Raw genomic sequence first — 14,786 nt, 5'->3', positions numbered from 1 at the left:
TTTGGTCCTTCCACTGTGGGCCGGCGCGGCGCACAGTGTCACGAGCCATTGGAAACTATGTTCATACTATGTCAAAATGTCCAAATAAATCATTTTTGAAAAAAAATTCAGTAGGAAATTAATTACAAGCGAATCTGTAAGCGAAAATTGAAAGATGAAATAGTACATCAGTTCATAGCGTAACTTGTTTACGTTGTGTTATGAACAAAAGACGTTTGTAAGAAATAATCTTTTTAGAAAATGATGGCTAAGGGTTGGCTAATTATAATTCATCTTCAAAAATTTTGTAATACTTTCGCGCTATTTAATAATTAACCTGAAATGTGAAACCATTAAGTTTTATTGGTTCCCCTAATCTTTAGAAGAGGATAAAAAAAACGCCTCAAAACACTTCGGGAATTTTTTTGCGTTGTATTAGTAAGATAGTATATTTTGATATTATGTAAATTTTAATTGCGAAGTCTCGCGAAAAACAGAGTTGTTTAACAAAATATGTAGCAAGAACTGGTCAGCAGCCGAATACACGGATATCCACTTGTAGAAATATGAGATTCGTGACTACGGTTAATGAAATAAATAAAAGAATTTTGATATTACATACATTACAGATACGATTATATAAATAAAAATTAATGTCCTAATAATCATTGACAATTATTGACAAGAAGGTAACACCCTCCGATCTCGCTGATTTTTTAATATGTTGTCTAGGTCATCACTCCGAATAATGCTGTAAATGTTTTACTCGCCGGTAGTTGTTTATAAAAAAGTTATTAAAAAAGTTAATCTACTTTTTATATATTTTAAAAACACGTTTCACATTTTCTCCTAGGGGGTTATTATATTTATACATATATTAATAGTATACTTATATATTAATAATGATACTTAAAAATTGTAAAAATACTATGTACTCGTAAGCTTTGATTAAGTATGACTACACATTTGTTTATAAAAGCGAATTATGATTAAAGAATGTTTAGACCAGAGCGAATAGTCCTGCTTTTAGTTAGTTGCGGCAGGCATGGTAGAGAAAGAGTGTATTTGTGTCGAGGAGGCGAATGTTATAAGAGTTTAAAACGAAGTTTTAGTTTCGGAAGAACTGAACTGAGAATTCATCTACTGAAAACCAGCAATAAAACAAAATTTCGTTTATAAATATCGTTTTACAATGTTTTAAATCAATTACTATATTTATTATAATGTCATGTTCAGATTGCTTTCAATATAAATGAAAAAACCCACTTTGTTTCATGTCTCTATCATAAACAGAACAAAAGTTATTGAATTTTGTCCAAAAAACAGGCATTTCGTGACACTGTGCGGCGCACAGTGGTGCCGAGGCGGCCAAAAATCGATTTTATAAATTTTCGATTTAAAAAAAAAAAAATTATTTTTGTATTATCAAATAGTGAATGTATAATGTGCAAAAGTCCGATTTTTAAACAAAATTTTTTTACGGAGATATAGGCATGGCAAGTAACCTATTTTTTTCTCTTGGGAATTCATCAGTTTTCAGCGCCATAGTTATTTAATTATTGCGTCTATAATTGAATACTTACAGCTCTGCAATTTATAGGGGTTATTATGCATGCCATAAACTATTAACTGGCAAAATTAATTTTTCATTAAAGTTGATCAACATTAACTAATATGGATTAATCGGAAGCCTCTTTGCGTTGCGCTCATTTTTTATTTATGGAAGCAAATCTTAAAAGTGTTAAGCAGCATCGGTTCGGCAGTAATCGTTTTGGCAACGTGTAATATTGAACTAACTTTATGTAAAAAATCTCAGCCTACTTCGAACCACTTTGGCCGCAATTTAAGTTTAAGTTTAAACTTCGACTTTCAGAATTTGTGAAATTTTTTAAGGATATATCATAAATGATAAAAAAATGTAAAATAGTTAGAATCAATTGTTTCAATAAAAAAATGAATAATAATTTCTTTAATTTAGAGGATTTTTCTGAACGCAGGTTTTATTTATAAGACTTTTTCTTTACCCTTGAGAAAGGGGAACCCAAAAATTTCAAAGACTTCTGCAGAGTTTTAAAAAAACTCACATTTTTGGCTAAGTTCTGCAAGTTAAGAAAAACACATTTTTCGCTAATGTTTATTGATAAAAGATAATAATGAAACCACACTGCAAGTTCTCCGAAAACCGTTCGTTTTACGAAGAAAAATAATAGGACATAAATAAAAGACGCAGCCTGTCCAGATCTACAGGTTTTATCTAATATAGTTTTCGACGTGGTAAATAGTTTAGAAGATATTACTATACTACTACACTCTACACGCTACACTCTACATATATATGTATATATATAATATAAGTAACGAAATCAAATTCTTATAACTGATTTTTAACTTTAATTGTTCGAGACAAAACTTCGTCGATTAACGAAACTGGAAGTGTTCGTCTCACGTTAATGTATTTTAAAATAGTTTATAATATAAGATTTTGTAAATCAGTTTAACAGCTATAGCTACATATTTGGAAATGTTTTGAACAAATATATGTATCTATGTTTTTATAGATATACGTATGTGTTTTTGATGACTGGGTCATAGATAAGATAAACGACATGAGCATAATATTTGCTGTTGTACAGTATGTATCGAATTTTCACGGCCAATCGAAAACTACAATTCACACGCACCTGCACTCACACAAAAAAGCGACGTATTCAAATACGATCAATGCATGTTCGATATACTGATGAGCAGTGAGTTGAAAACGCAAGGTAATAAATTTCAAATGGAAATGTTCATTGTAAAGCGCTAACATACCTCGCATTTGGCGATCCTCACAAAGAGCGCCATGATTTCAGATCACGTTCGTGGCTGTCAGTAATAAGACTGCTCGACTGGTCGATTCTCTGGAAAGAATGGTCTTGCCAGGTCGAATCAAACGTATGGGCGAACGTTTTCATCGCGGATAATCACAATCGTCTGTTTACCACTACCACTGTTTACAAAGATTCAAACAGCCAATGTTTTTGGATCGGTTTCATGCAAATTCTCCCGCAAAAACATTTTTAATAATGGGAGTCTTGTGCTTGGGATTAGAAAATTATAATACACAATTCGTTGTTAATTATGTTTAAGCAATATGTAAATATTATAACTATGGTAAGTAGAAGTGATATTAAAGCATACTAATATTTATAAATGCGGTATACATTTTGTGGATTCTCGGAATAGTTTGGTGTTGTGATACATAATATTTGAAATATTTCCAATGGTTTTAAGAAAATAGAAGCATGAAGCAATGGGAAATCATCTTTGAACTAAAATGCAACATTTGAAAATGAATGAAGGAATATATAAGTCAATAGAAGCCTGAAATAGAGGAAATTATTGTGACGAAGTCGAAGAGGTTAAGTGACTGCGTTTTAAATATTTACGTCAAAGAGGTTGGATAATCAGTTACTGAAGAGAAATGTTGTGCAGGTAATATTTATTTATTTATTGATGCCATAAACCTAGTTTGATTTATATAGCATACATTGCTATAATACTTTACAAAAAAAATAGAGAAGTATATAACGTAATATGTATAAAGTGGAATTATGTAGTATAAACGGCAGGCGCTAAATCCTAATCTTACAGCTTGTCAAATCTAGCTGTGCGGTTGACCAAAACGTAGGAATGCGCAGACAAAAACAAAGACCGCACTGGACAAGAGAATAATGCAACATATGAACGGTAAGGTACACACCTCGTCAAAAGTGTGTACGGTCCATTATTTCTTACAGCAGTAAACATACAAAACAACTGTTTATATGTTTGTGTGAATACACTTGTATCACTTTACTTTTTAAATGAACTGTCGCCACATGCATCGTTTAACAGGTGATACGATCAGTTCCGAGGTTCTGCCTACCTACCATTGCGCAGCGGGGAGATTTCTCCTTGGGAGGGACATGCAGCCGCACAGCTAGATTTGACAAGCTGTACATTTTTTGAGAAAGTTAAAAATAAACAGTAGCGCTGCAATGCCTCGTACGCTTAGAGAAAAATTAATAGTGTAGGTAGAATAGTGTTCATGATTGAGGAGCAGTTCAAACAGGTGTTCTCGTTCTGAATCATATTCTGTACATTGCCAGATAATATGATTGAGGTCCTGAGCCTCTGCTCCACATTCATAGGAACCATCCAAAATGAAGCCTATTCTCACCAGGGAGGCATTTAAATTATAATGATTTGAACGGCTTCTGTTGACAAATGTAACAAAATCTCTCGGTAATTTGAGACCCGGAAACCAAGGTATTCTTGAATAGCTAAAGAAATTTTGAAAAAAATATATACCTTTGTGTAAGGCTTCAGTCTTAATTTTATCGTTCAATGACATTCTCATTTGATATTTGAAATCGCTAAAAAAATCAGTACACAGTGTTTTAACGTTCGATACGGTTCCTGATTCTGTGCAGGTAATATATGTATATTGAATTTATTATAATATCGTCTTATAAAGAATAATTTTATATTTGTCGTAAATTTTTAGAAATGATATGTGCATTCATTTCTATGTAATTGACTACTGTTTATAGTTTTAATATAATCATTTAGTAAAATATTTGAAAAAATTGATAATAATTTTAACAAAATACTGTGATAATCTTTAGCACAAATGCATCTATCTAAAAATGTTGACTGATTAATTTACATAAAATGTGTTTATGATTTTCAGGTTCCAGAAAATCTGATTTCAAATTAGGAACATTTATTATGGCTTCGATTATTGCACGCATGTGAGTAAATACAATTGTTACATCTTTTGTAGGAGTGGGAAAAGACCACCCCTTTGTAAATGATCAAAATATACATTATTTACAATTGTACCTTTATCCTCCACAATTAATAATTTACATATGTATATTAAAATTTAATTTTTTTGCAACAAAATGGAACCATAACTGGATATATAAATCTTAATGGTATACTAATTCATCTTTTTCAGATCTAATTGATCTAATTGGTAACTAATTGATCTTTTATCTGGCGTTTTTTACTACTGAAAAAACCCGTGTTTGTATTATCACGAAATGAGAACGCGAATCCCGCACCCTTGCAATCTTGCAAATGGGCAGAATACCGGCCCGGCCTGCAGGCCCTGGGCTCGAGTTTCTGCAGGTGGTATGCCCACATTGGCGTGCACAGGGGCCCGGCCAAAATCGAGCCTAATGTCGACGCAGACCTTACATTAGCAATGGATGTTTCGAAACCAATTTTGGATTACATTATATTTTGTCACCAAGAAGATCTTAGCTGGCCGTTTAACGATGGTAAAAAATTGAAAGAGAAATTTGATAAAATTTTTGACAGCACAAAATATAACAAAGCGCTTGAAAGTATTGTGAAACATATGAAAGAGTTAAATGTAAAACTGAAACTATTGAAAGAGGAACAACATTCTGTAAAATAATTGTTGTCCAAGTGGAAGACAAAGGAAAAAACCTAAACACCACAATAAACAATTGCAAATCGCGGTAGAAAAAATAGAGCAAGTGAATCAGGAATAGGAAACCCATAGCTCGGAAGATTACAAATTTAGAAAATATAGATACCAAGTATAAAGATTTACAAATTCAAGAAGAAATTCTCTTAAAATATCCATGAGAATATTTCTTGTAACAAAAATCGTATATTTATAAGTGCAATCTGTTTTTTAGAAAGCAAAAGAACAGAATACGTCTTATCTAAACAACAACTGGAAGGAGTAAAAGAAAGTATAGAGGAGGAGTATCAATGTTCAACAGAGGAATTATTGGCCAAGATAGAAACATATGATGAAAAACTGGAAAGAAAAGTTGATAAAATGGGAGAGGTATTTAAATAACATTTTTTATAAATAACTGTTTCAATTGATAAAGATCTTTAAGCTTTTATTTCACATTTGCTTTTAATACATTTAGTGTGAGTGAAAAATAAAAGAAATTGCTACAGAGGAAAGCAAGACATTAAATTTTTTGGCCAATTAAAATGTCACCAGTGGTTCTTTGAAGCACCAAATTAAAGATATGGAAAGGAAAATTGCTACTCGCAACAAAGTATTGAATGAAACATTGTCGGCGTGGAATCTGGATGATGCAGACGTTTCAGAAATAGGTTTGATACTGTTATATGTAGACAGCGGATTATACACATTATTGACAAAAATGGGTAGGTGTAATTTAAAACACTAAAAACATTAGATGAATTTAAAAATACTTCTATATAAGTTTCAACCTATTGAATATACAGGGTGTCCCAAACTAAGTGTAAGTCCCGGAAATGGGAGGTTCCTGAGACCATTCTAAGAGACATTTTCCTTTGCACCAATGTCAACTGCGGCTTTGTTTAGGAGTTATTAACGAAAAACACGGACCAATCAGAGCGCGCCCTGGGCCGCCGCGCCGCGCCGCGCCGGCAAGCGAGTGTCGGTGGTACGCCGTGACATCGCGGAAACAAGAGTTTCTCGATTATGTGAATGCTCTCCGATTTCAATGAGCTTTGGATATGTGGTCAAGATCATTATCCTGAACAACATTTTTCTTTAGACTATTTGGCCAAGGTTGGCTTTAGTTTACGAGATAATCGTAAAAAAAGAGAAGAAACAGAAACTGATTGTATTAAAAACTCACTTATTCAGCCGTAAATCCATTTGCTGCTTCGAAATGTGTGTCACTGGGTCACTCGGTGACGAACTGCACAGATGTCTTCAGGTATACCGAAAGGTAAGGGGCATACAGCTAGGTCGACGAACTGCACAGCCGGTGGTAGATAGTTGGTATACTAAGACCTAAGGGATGCGCGGTCAAGTCGACGATCCAGAATTTCACTTTCACTTTCGAATCGATAAATAATTCGTATGTTTATTTCACACAGATGCCTTAAAATTTCTCCACACTCACAATCACTGTTCACATTTGTCAACACATAGATATGCACTAATAATAATTGCCATATACCTTGTACTGCTGCATAAATCACAACAATCAGGTAATCCATGTAATGCAATCACTAGACTGCGGATTTCATGCATTTGTCGCAAACATGAGTAGGTGCATTTTAAGACAGTAGAGAGATTAAAATAATTTCAAAACACCATAGTATTATTTTCAACTTCTTAAAATGATCACAGTGAGAATCAAATATCTGTCTGGCTCCTGTCCCTTGTAATAGCAGCAGCCAACATTAATTTTGCATAAAGATCCGCAGTCTAGTGATTAGTTTAAATATCACTATCAAAAACACAGCTAATAGCAATCGTTAGCGTTGAATTGACAAGTCTTTGGAGATGTTCTCTCTACCGCGGCTCGAACGACACTGATTTTCCGCAAGATTTTTCTAAAGAATTTAGGAAGGGCATTTAGAGTGTCGAAATTCGAAATGCACGCTGTAGCACGTTTACGAAAACGACGGAACGGTTAGACGAAAAACAGGACGTGAGAAGGACCGCTGTAAGATTTATGGCAAAAACATGTTTAGTTTTTCCTGTAGATTGGTACGCAGAGTCGATGGGTAACCGTTCGAAAACGTCGTCTGTCCTTCTTTTAGAAAGTTTCTTAAGGAAGGTCCTATGGACAATAGGGATGTTACGCTGACCTCACATTTTTACCCCTTGTTGGGTAAAAGGACGGATGACGTTTTCGAACGCGCGGTTACCCATCGACTAAATACCCTTCCTAAATTCTTTAGAAAAATCTTGCGGAAAATCAGTGTCGTTCGAGCCGCGATAGAGAGAACATCTCCAGACTTGTCAATTCAAAGCTAACGGTTGCTATTAGCTGTGTTTTTGATAGTGATATTTAAACTAATCACTAAACTGCGGATCTTTATGCAAAATGAATGTTGGCTGCCGCTATTACAAGGGACAGGAGCCAGACAGATATTTGATTCTCACTGTGATCATTTTAAGAAGTCGAAAATAATATTATGGTGTTTTGAAATTATTTTAATCTCTCTACTGTCTTAAAATGCACCTACTCATGTTTGCGACAAATGCATGAAATCCGCAGTCTAGTGATTGCATTACATGGATTACCTGATTGTTGTGATTTATGCAGCAGTACAAGGTATATGGCAATTATTATTAGTGCATAACTATGTGTTGACAAATGTGAACAGTGATTGTGAGTGTGGAGAAATTTCAAGGCATCTGTGTGAAATAAACATACGAATTATTTATCGATTCGAAAGTGAAAGTGAAATTCTGGATCGTCGACTTGACCGCGCATCCCTTAGGCCTTCTACCACCGTCTGTGCAGTTCGTTGACTTGGCTGTAGGCACCTTGGATTGCGGTACTGTCATATACCTGAAGACACCTGTGCAGTTCGTCACCGACTGACCCATTGACACACATTTCGAAGCAGCAAATGGATTTACGGCTGAATAAGTAAGTTTTTAAAACAATCAGTTTCTGCCTCTTTTCTCGTTCGGGTAAAGTTGCCGTAAGTCGGGTAAGGATGATCCGGGTCTTCATCGATTTCAATGACCTTGAAATAATGTTATAAAACTCGACGTTTTAAATATCTTTTTCCTTTGAAATGGTTGACGGTCGGCTTTAGTTTCGGAGAATTAGCAGGCCGTGTCCGCTATCATGAACACCCATAATAAATTTACAAGTGAAGTTTCTCGCGATAATCTCGTAAACTAAAGCCTACAGCCACAAATTCTAAAGAGAAATGTTGTTCAGAATAATGATCTTGACCACATATCCAAAGCTCATTGAAATCGGAGAGCATTCACATAATCGAGAAACTCTTGTTCGTTGCGATGTCACGGCGTACCACCAACACTCGCTTGCCGGCGCGGCGCGGCACGGCGGCCCAGGGCGCGCTCTGATTGGTCCGTGTTTTTCGTTAATAACTCCTAAACAAAGCCGCAGTTGACATTGGTGCAAAGGAAAATGTCTCTTAGAATGGTCTCAGGAACCTCCCATTTCCGGGACTTACACTTAGTTTGGGACACCCTGTATAATGTAACAGCCTGGTTTCGTCGTCACGTCGGAGACTTCCTCTTTGTCCTTATAGCTTCCCGATCCAGAGTTCGATGTTCAACGAGAGGAAAAATGTCGATGGGGAACTGGACGTGGTACGCGGGTTTCGAAATAATGACACAGGCGGTTTCACTGACATGCTCGCTGCCGGCGAATTCGTGAGCGCGGTTTCCGGATTTCAGTCGTCGCGACTGTTCACTCGGTGATCGCGGCTTTCAGGTACGGATGCGCGTAACTTTCTCGGACGCGCAGATCGCGGTTTTCAGGTACGGAACGCGTAACTTTCTCGGACGCGCAGATCGCGGTTTTCAGGTACGGAACGCGTAACTTTCTCGGACGCGCCGCGGACGTATTTCTAGACAGGTAAACTGGTAATCAGGACGGTAGGGAAACCCTGCCCGAGTCAGGTCGGTCGGATATGCGACGTGGCGGTTCGCCATACGCCATAATCCTCTCGGGCGGTTCTACGGCGACGAGTGATGGTTCATCGTGCTCGTCGTTCGTTCTTGTCGGCGGTACGCCTTAACAAGCTCGCTGGTGGTACACCTTGGCGAAAAGAGAGTGACGGTACGTCGTGCTCTGGCTATGCTACAGGAACAGGACTTTTCGGGAAGGGAGGAGGGCTCCCTGCCTGAGTCGTGTCGGTCGGATTTCAACGTGGTGGTTCACCGTGCGTTTACGTCCTTTCAGGCGGTTCTACGGCGACGAGCGATGGTTCATCGTGCTCGTCGTTCGTTCTCGTGGACGGTACGTCTTGACGAGATAGCTGGTGGAACGTAGTTCATCACCGGTGGAATGCTCCCATGGAACAGGAATACTGGTTAACAAAATGGCGGTACGCCGTATTCTGTTTGGTGGAACGTAGTTCTTCACCGGAAGGGATACTTGTAGGGATACCAACAGGAACGATCCGATCTGAGTCTCGTCTCAACTAAGAAGGCCCTCCCGCGGTTGCGTAGCAGCTTTTATAGCTGTTCGTTTGGTGGGTCGGGCGACGGTGCGGTGCTGAACTTCGCGAATGTTCTCGACGTTTCTCACGCGCGTGGGAAAAACTGTCGACTCGTTCCCATCGGTATTTGCTTCGTGGCGCGGTGGTCGTGCGGCGCGGAGCGCGTATCGGTGGTGCGCGCCGGTTCGGTTCGATCTATTTCGGCTCGGTTCGGTTCGATTCGGCGCGCCTTGATACCCGGTTCTACTAGTAACAGGCCTGCCCGGTGCAGGTCTGTTACACCCCCCTCCTCCTTCGGGAAAAAGGCGAGCGCACGGCAGCGAGACTTTTTTTATTAATAGAAAACTGGACTGGTATTTACACAACTTAATAAACCGTTTCTTTGGTATACATATTCCACAGGTATCCGTATGTAATAACGATGTTACTGTCTAGCTTATTGTCTAAGTACAAAAATATTCTCTTGTTTACGTTCTATGCTATCCCTAACTGAAATATTTTCTAGTTTATGTACTATCCTATTGTTAGTAATTGACAAAACAAGCCGGGGGGAAAAGAAAAACCCGTGCACACCGTGTGTACGACAGAAACCAATTGTAGGGGAAGTGTCCCCGCTTCACGTGCCGGCGCGGGTGTTGTAACCCAAAAAAAATTAACGTATCTTCCGGGCTATACGATGTTAAAGAGGCGGAAAAGAAACAGTGTATATCATTACTGGAAATCTATCCTACCCTAACTAACCTATATATTACGAGTCAGTGAAAAAAAAATCTAATCTAATGTCCTAATCCTATCGCATCCCGGTGCGGGTTTGAGGCCGCGGTGCGCGGTACCTTCTCTGTGTCGACGTGTCCCGGTACGGGGTTCGAGGTCGCGGTACGCGTTGCCTCCTCTCTGGTCTTCTTTCCGGTCGGCGCTGGGGCCCGTCTCTGGCAGCTGCGTAGTCGTCCGGTATTGTCGAAATGTAACTTCCATCGCTCCTCTCCAAGTTGCGCCCGAAACTGTTTCGTGGCGATGAGAGCTACTGGGACTTCCGCGCGGCGTTCGTTCGGTAGTTCGAACCACCGCATTTCGTCATTTCTGTGGCGGCCCTGGTATCGGATGGGCGGGAGCGCCCTCGGTGCGTGGTACCATGGTGTCACGGGATGACCGTTGTTCCCCGGTCTTTCCTCCGCCGTGACCTTCCGGGCTGTCCAGCCTCCTCGGGGCTGCATCTGGCAGTGGCGTGGCTGCGTTGACTGCCATCGGTTTCGGGGCCAGGTGCTCCGGGGTGGCAGGAGTGGGTGGGCGGCTGTCGTCGTCCCCAGTAACGGTATAGAGCGCGTTCAGCTCTGCGTAAAGATCGTCGTCCATGATCGCCTACTGATCTTCTTCCCCTGGCAGGGCTGCTGTGTACTGTGGCCTATGACCAAAATCAATACTCCCTATTACCTTCCTCGGTCGACCGCGTCGGCGTGCGGTCGGGGTGGCCGTGGTGATATCCGTCGGCACCCTGTTCTGCTCCGCGGAGGCAGGTGACCGTGGGCTATCATCAGCTCCCCCATCGTGACCTTCTGAGCCCTCATTGGGTTCAGTTTCGGGCTTGAGGTCCTGCACATGTATGTGCCGGATCCAGCGTCGACCTGTGTCGCGTAGGTCAACGATTACTGGTGATACGATTCGGCCGACTGTATAAGGGCCGCTGTATTTCGGCGCTAGCTTGGCTGCAATACCCGCTCCTTTATCGGACAGAGTGTGTTCCTTTTTCCACACCGTGTCTCCAACCGCCGGTCTCCAATCTCGTCGGCGTAGATTATAGTAGTGTTCCTGCCTGCTGAATGCTTGCGCCAGGTGTAGTCTTGCTAACTCCTGTGCGTCCCGGAGGTTCTTCCAGCGTTGCTGTGGCGGCGTCGTAGTTTCATCGGGCGCTGGTTGTCCTGGAATCCGCAATTCTCGCCCCTGGTTCAGGTATGCTGGACTGTAGCCGGTGGCCTCGTGTCGGGCCGTGTTGATGGCGAACCGGGCCTCGTCCAGCTTCTCGTCCCACCGGTTGTGGTGGTTTCCGGTGTACTGTGCCAGCATCGTTTTTACTACCCTGTTCGCCCGCTCCACCGGGTTGCAGTGTGGAGCGTATGGCGGGGTTCTCCGGTGTTCGATGCCCGCTGCCCGCAGGAGTGCCGTAAACGTTTCGCCTATGAACTGTCGGCCGTTGTCCGAGATGATGATTCTCGGGGCCCCGTGGCGTAGTATGACGTCCTTCTGTACGGCGGCGGCGACCGCGGTACTGGTGGCTTTTCGGAGCGCCGTGAGTTCTACCCACTTCGTGAACCTGTCGAGTGCGACCAGTAGCCAAATGTGGCCTTGGCGAGACCTCGGGAGTGGGCCGACCAGGTCGACTGATACCGTGTGCCACGGTTGCGTCCCTGGGTTAGCGTGCAGGCGTCCCGGCGGCGGTTGCGGCGGTGTTTTATATCGCTGGCAGTTGTTGCAGTTTCGCACGTAACGTGCGACCTCCCTGAATATTCCCGGCCAATAAAAGTACTTGGCGATCCGTACTATCGTCTTGGCCACTCCCAAGTGTCCCGCGGTCGGGTCGTCGTGGAACTTCCTGAGGGTTGCTTCCCGTTCTTCTGTCGGTACACACAGTTTCCACGCGTTGCCGGGTTCCGGTTCATTGTAGTCCAACTGGTGTAGTATTCGGCGGTATAGCTTTCCCTCTCGGATCTGGAATTCTGGCACGGCGGCGGGGTTCCTTTTTACTTCCTCGACCTTCTAAGTGTACCATGTGTCCCTCCGTGGTTTTGGCCCGAGCAGGCTAACGCCAGGTGCGTGCTCGATTCTGGATAGGGCGTCGGCCACATGGTTCAGCTTTCCTGGGCGGTACTTGACGTCGAAGTCATATTGCTGTAATTCGAGGGCCCACCTCGCTAGTCGTCCCGTCGGATTATCGATCTGTTGCATCCATCGGAGTGCCTGGTGATCGGTGACGACGGTGAAGTGGTATCCCTCGAGGTACGGTTTCATCTTACGGATGCCCCAGACCACCGCGAGGCACTCTTTTTCAGTCGTGCATTTCTTTAAAGATAAATGCGCGCTTCCTGTGTCGCTGCCCTACGGGAACAGGTTTTACCTTACCGAAGACACAGCTATTCTCAAACATCATGCAACCAGGCACGTCCCGACAAGCCGACCCAATGGCCAGCGCCAGGGGAACGGCCGCAGACGAACAAGAAGACGCCGGAAAGAAAATGGACCGGATGCGTAAATGGGCATGTACGACGGACGGCAAGGACCCTTTCCGGTTCCTCGAACGGATAGGGGAACTAGCCCATTCATATCACATCTCCGACGCAGAATTATTAGAAGGAGTACCTGAACTGTTACGAGGGGACGCACAAGACTCGAACCGGAACAACCGCTACCAGATCAGCACATGGGAAGAGTTCACCGCAGACTTCCTGATGGTCTACGCCGGAAACAAGACCCCGGTGAAACGAGAACGCGAAGCACGAGCACGTGTACAGAAACCCGGGGAACCGTTCCATGAGTACATGAACGCGCTCACCACCCTCATGAGACGAGCGCTCATTCCAACGGACGAATACCTAGAAACCATTTACGAGAACATGCTGCCAGATTACACGGCAATCATCGATCCAGAATCGATTTCCAGTATCAGAGACCTGCTCCGACACGTACAACGCATCGAGAGAGCCATGGAACGGAAAAACCAAGCTCAACGGACTGCCAGCCGGCCCCTCGCCGCCGCTACCACCGAAAACCGAGACCACATACCAAGCCAGCACCGCACCGAACCAATCGAGGTACGGCTAGCCCAACTGAGCAACACGCCCCGCGGGGAAGGGGACACCTGCGCGATTCAAGGTGACAACACCAACAATTACAGCCGAGTAACACACTGCTGGCGGTGTAAACAACGGGGCCACACCCGTTTCGAGTGTAGAAACGCCTACCGGAAATTCTGCTCGCGATGTGGTCGAGACGGCATACTCACGAAGGAGTGTCATCCGCCGGGAAACGACACACGGGGCTCGCCGCAGACGGGCGAACGCCGGCCCCAGACATAAAGTATACGCCCCGCCCCTTCCTACCAATCCGGATATTAGGAAGGGAAATCGACGCCCTGCTCGACACCGGTGCCCAATTGTCATGTATTAACGCCCAGTGTTGGGCAAATTTTATTTTAAATAATAAATAATTAAATAATAAATAAACGTGTGATTTTAATTGTAAATAATAACTAAACTTTTTATTTAAATAAAAGTTATTTAAATAATTCCATAAATAATCTATTTATTATTTCTTATTTGCAAATAAAAGTTTATTTATTATTTGGATTGAGGTGGAAATCAATTAAATAGTTTTTAAATACTTTAAGAGAACTTTTTAAAAAGTTCTCTTATTTCTTGTATTTTGTATATGTATACAATGAACACTATATAATATTTAAGTAAACACAACTATTTTTTGTATCAATTTGCTTTTCTAATCGATAATTCGCAGTTCATGTTTGACTTTATAACTACTCTTCCTTCAAACATACTGTCAGATAGTTTGTTCGATTTTGGCGTATTGGTCATAGTTGCCAAAGAAAATATCCGCTCGACTGGAGCCGATGATGGTAAAGGAGTGTTATATTTTATAAATATACGTTTTATAGCCGCGTACGCATCCAGCCTATTTAAATCCGAGTTCGGATCTTGGAAATATTGTGTTATTAGATGTTCTGATGCAACCACTTCAGGACTAGTTTGTACTTCATTTACTACATCAAAATCTAAAAACTTTTCAAGTTTACTGTCCCTGAAACTTGAAGTAGCGGGAATATCTTCTGTATCCTGTAATTTTGCACA

General features: G+C 41.7%; 2 protein-coding genes and 1 long non-coding RNA gene across 4 annotated transcripts in view; 2 read left to right on the top strand and 1 right to left on the bottom strand.

The window, feature by feature from the left end:
• The window catches only part of LOC143211680 (putative methylmalonate-semialdehyde/malonate-semialdehyde dehydrogenase [acylating], mitochondrial), a 58,122-nt gene extending 55,172 nt beyond the window's left edge, over positions 1 to 2,950 (bottom strand). Inside the window, exon 1 of one of the 2 annotated variants that reach the window (XM_076429547.1) lies at positions 2,791 to 2,950. In XM_076429547.1, the coding sequence (XP_076285662.1) occupies positions 2,791 to 2,823 (33 nt within the window). In that variant the 5' untranslated portion in view covers positions 2,824 to 2,950. The remainder of the gene's footprint in view (positions 1 to 2,790) is intronic. The other variant, XM_076429548.1, reaches the window with a different exon arrangement.
• The window catches only part of LOC143211547 (uncharacterized), a 315,481-nt gene that overhangs the window by 119,553 nt on the left and 181,142 nt on the right, over positions 1 to 14,786 (top strand). The window lies entirely within an intron of this gene.
• On the top strand, positions 12,054 to 14,138 carry LOC143211682 (uncharacterized). The gene is made up of 2 exons (XM_076429550.1): positions 12,054 to 12,924; positions 12,996 to 14,138. The coding sequence occupies exon 2, from the start codon at positions 13,074 to 13,076 to the stop codon at positions 13,998 to 14,000; it is 927 nt and encodes a 308-aa protein (XP_076285665.1). The 5' UTR covers positions 12,054 to 12,924; positions 12,996 to 13,073; the 3' UTR covers positions 14,001 to 14,138.

The sequence above is a fragment of the Lasioglossum baleicum genome, chromosome 8 (genome assembly GCF_051020765.1).
Source record: "Lasioglossum baleicum chromosome 8, iyLasBale1, whole genome shotgun sequence".
Lineage (NCBI taxonomy): Eukaryota > Metazoa > Arthropoda > Insecta > Hymenoptera > Halictidae > Lasioglossum > Lasioglossum baleicum.
Note: the sequence above shows the minus strand (reverse complement) of the source record. Positions and strands in the feature narration are given on the sequence as shown.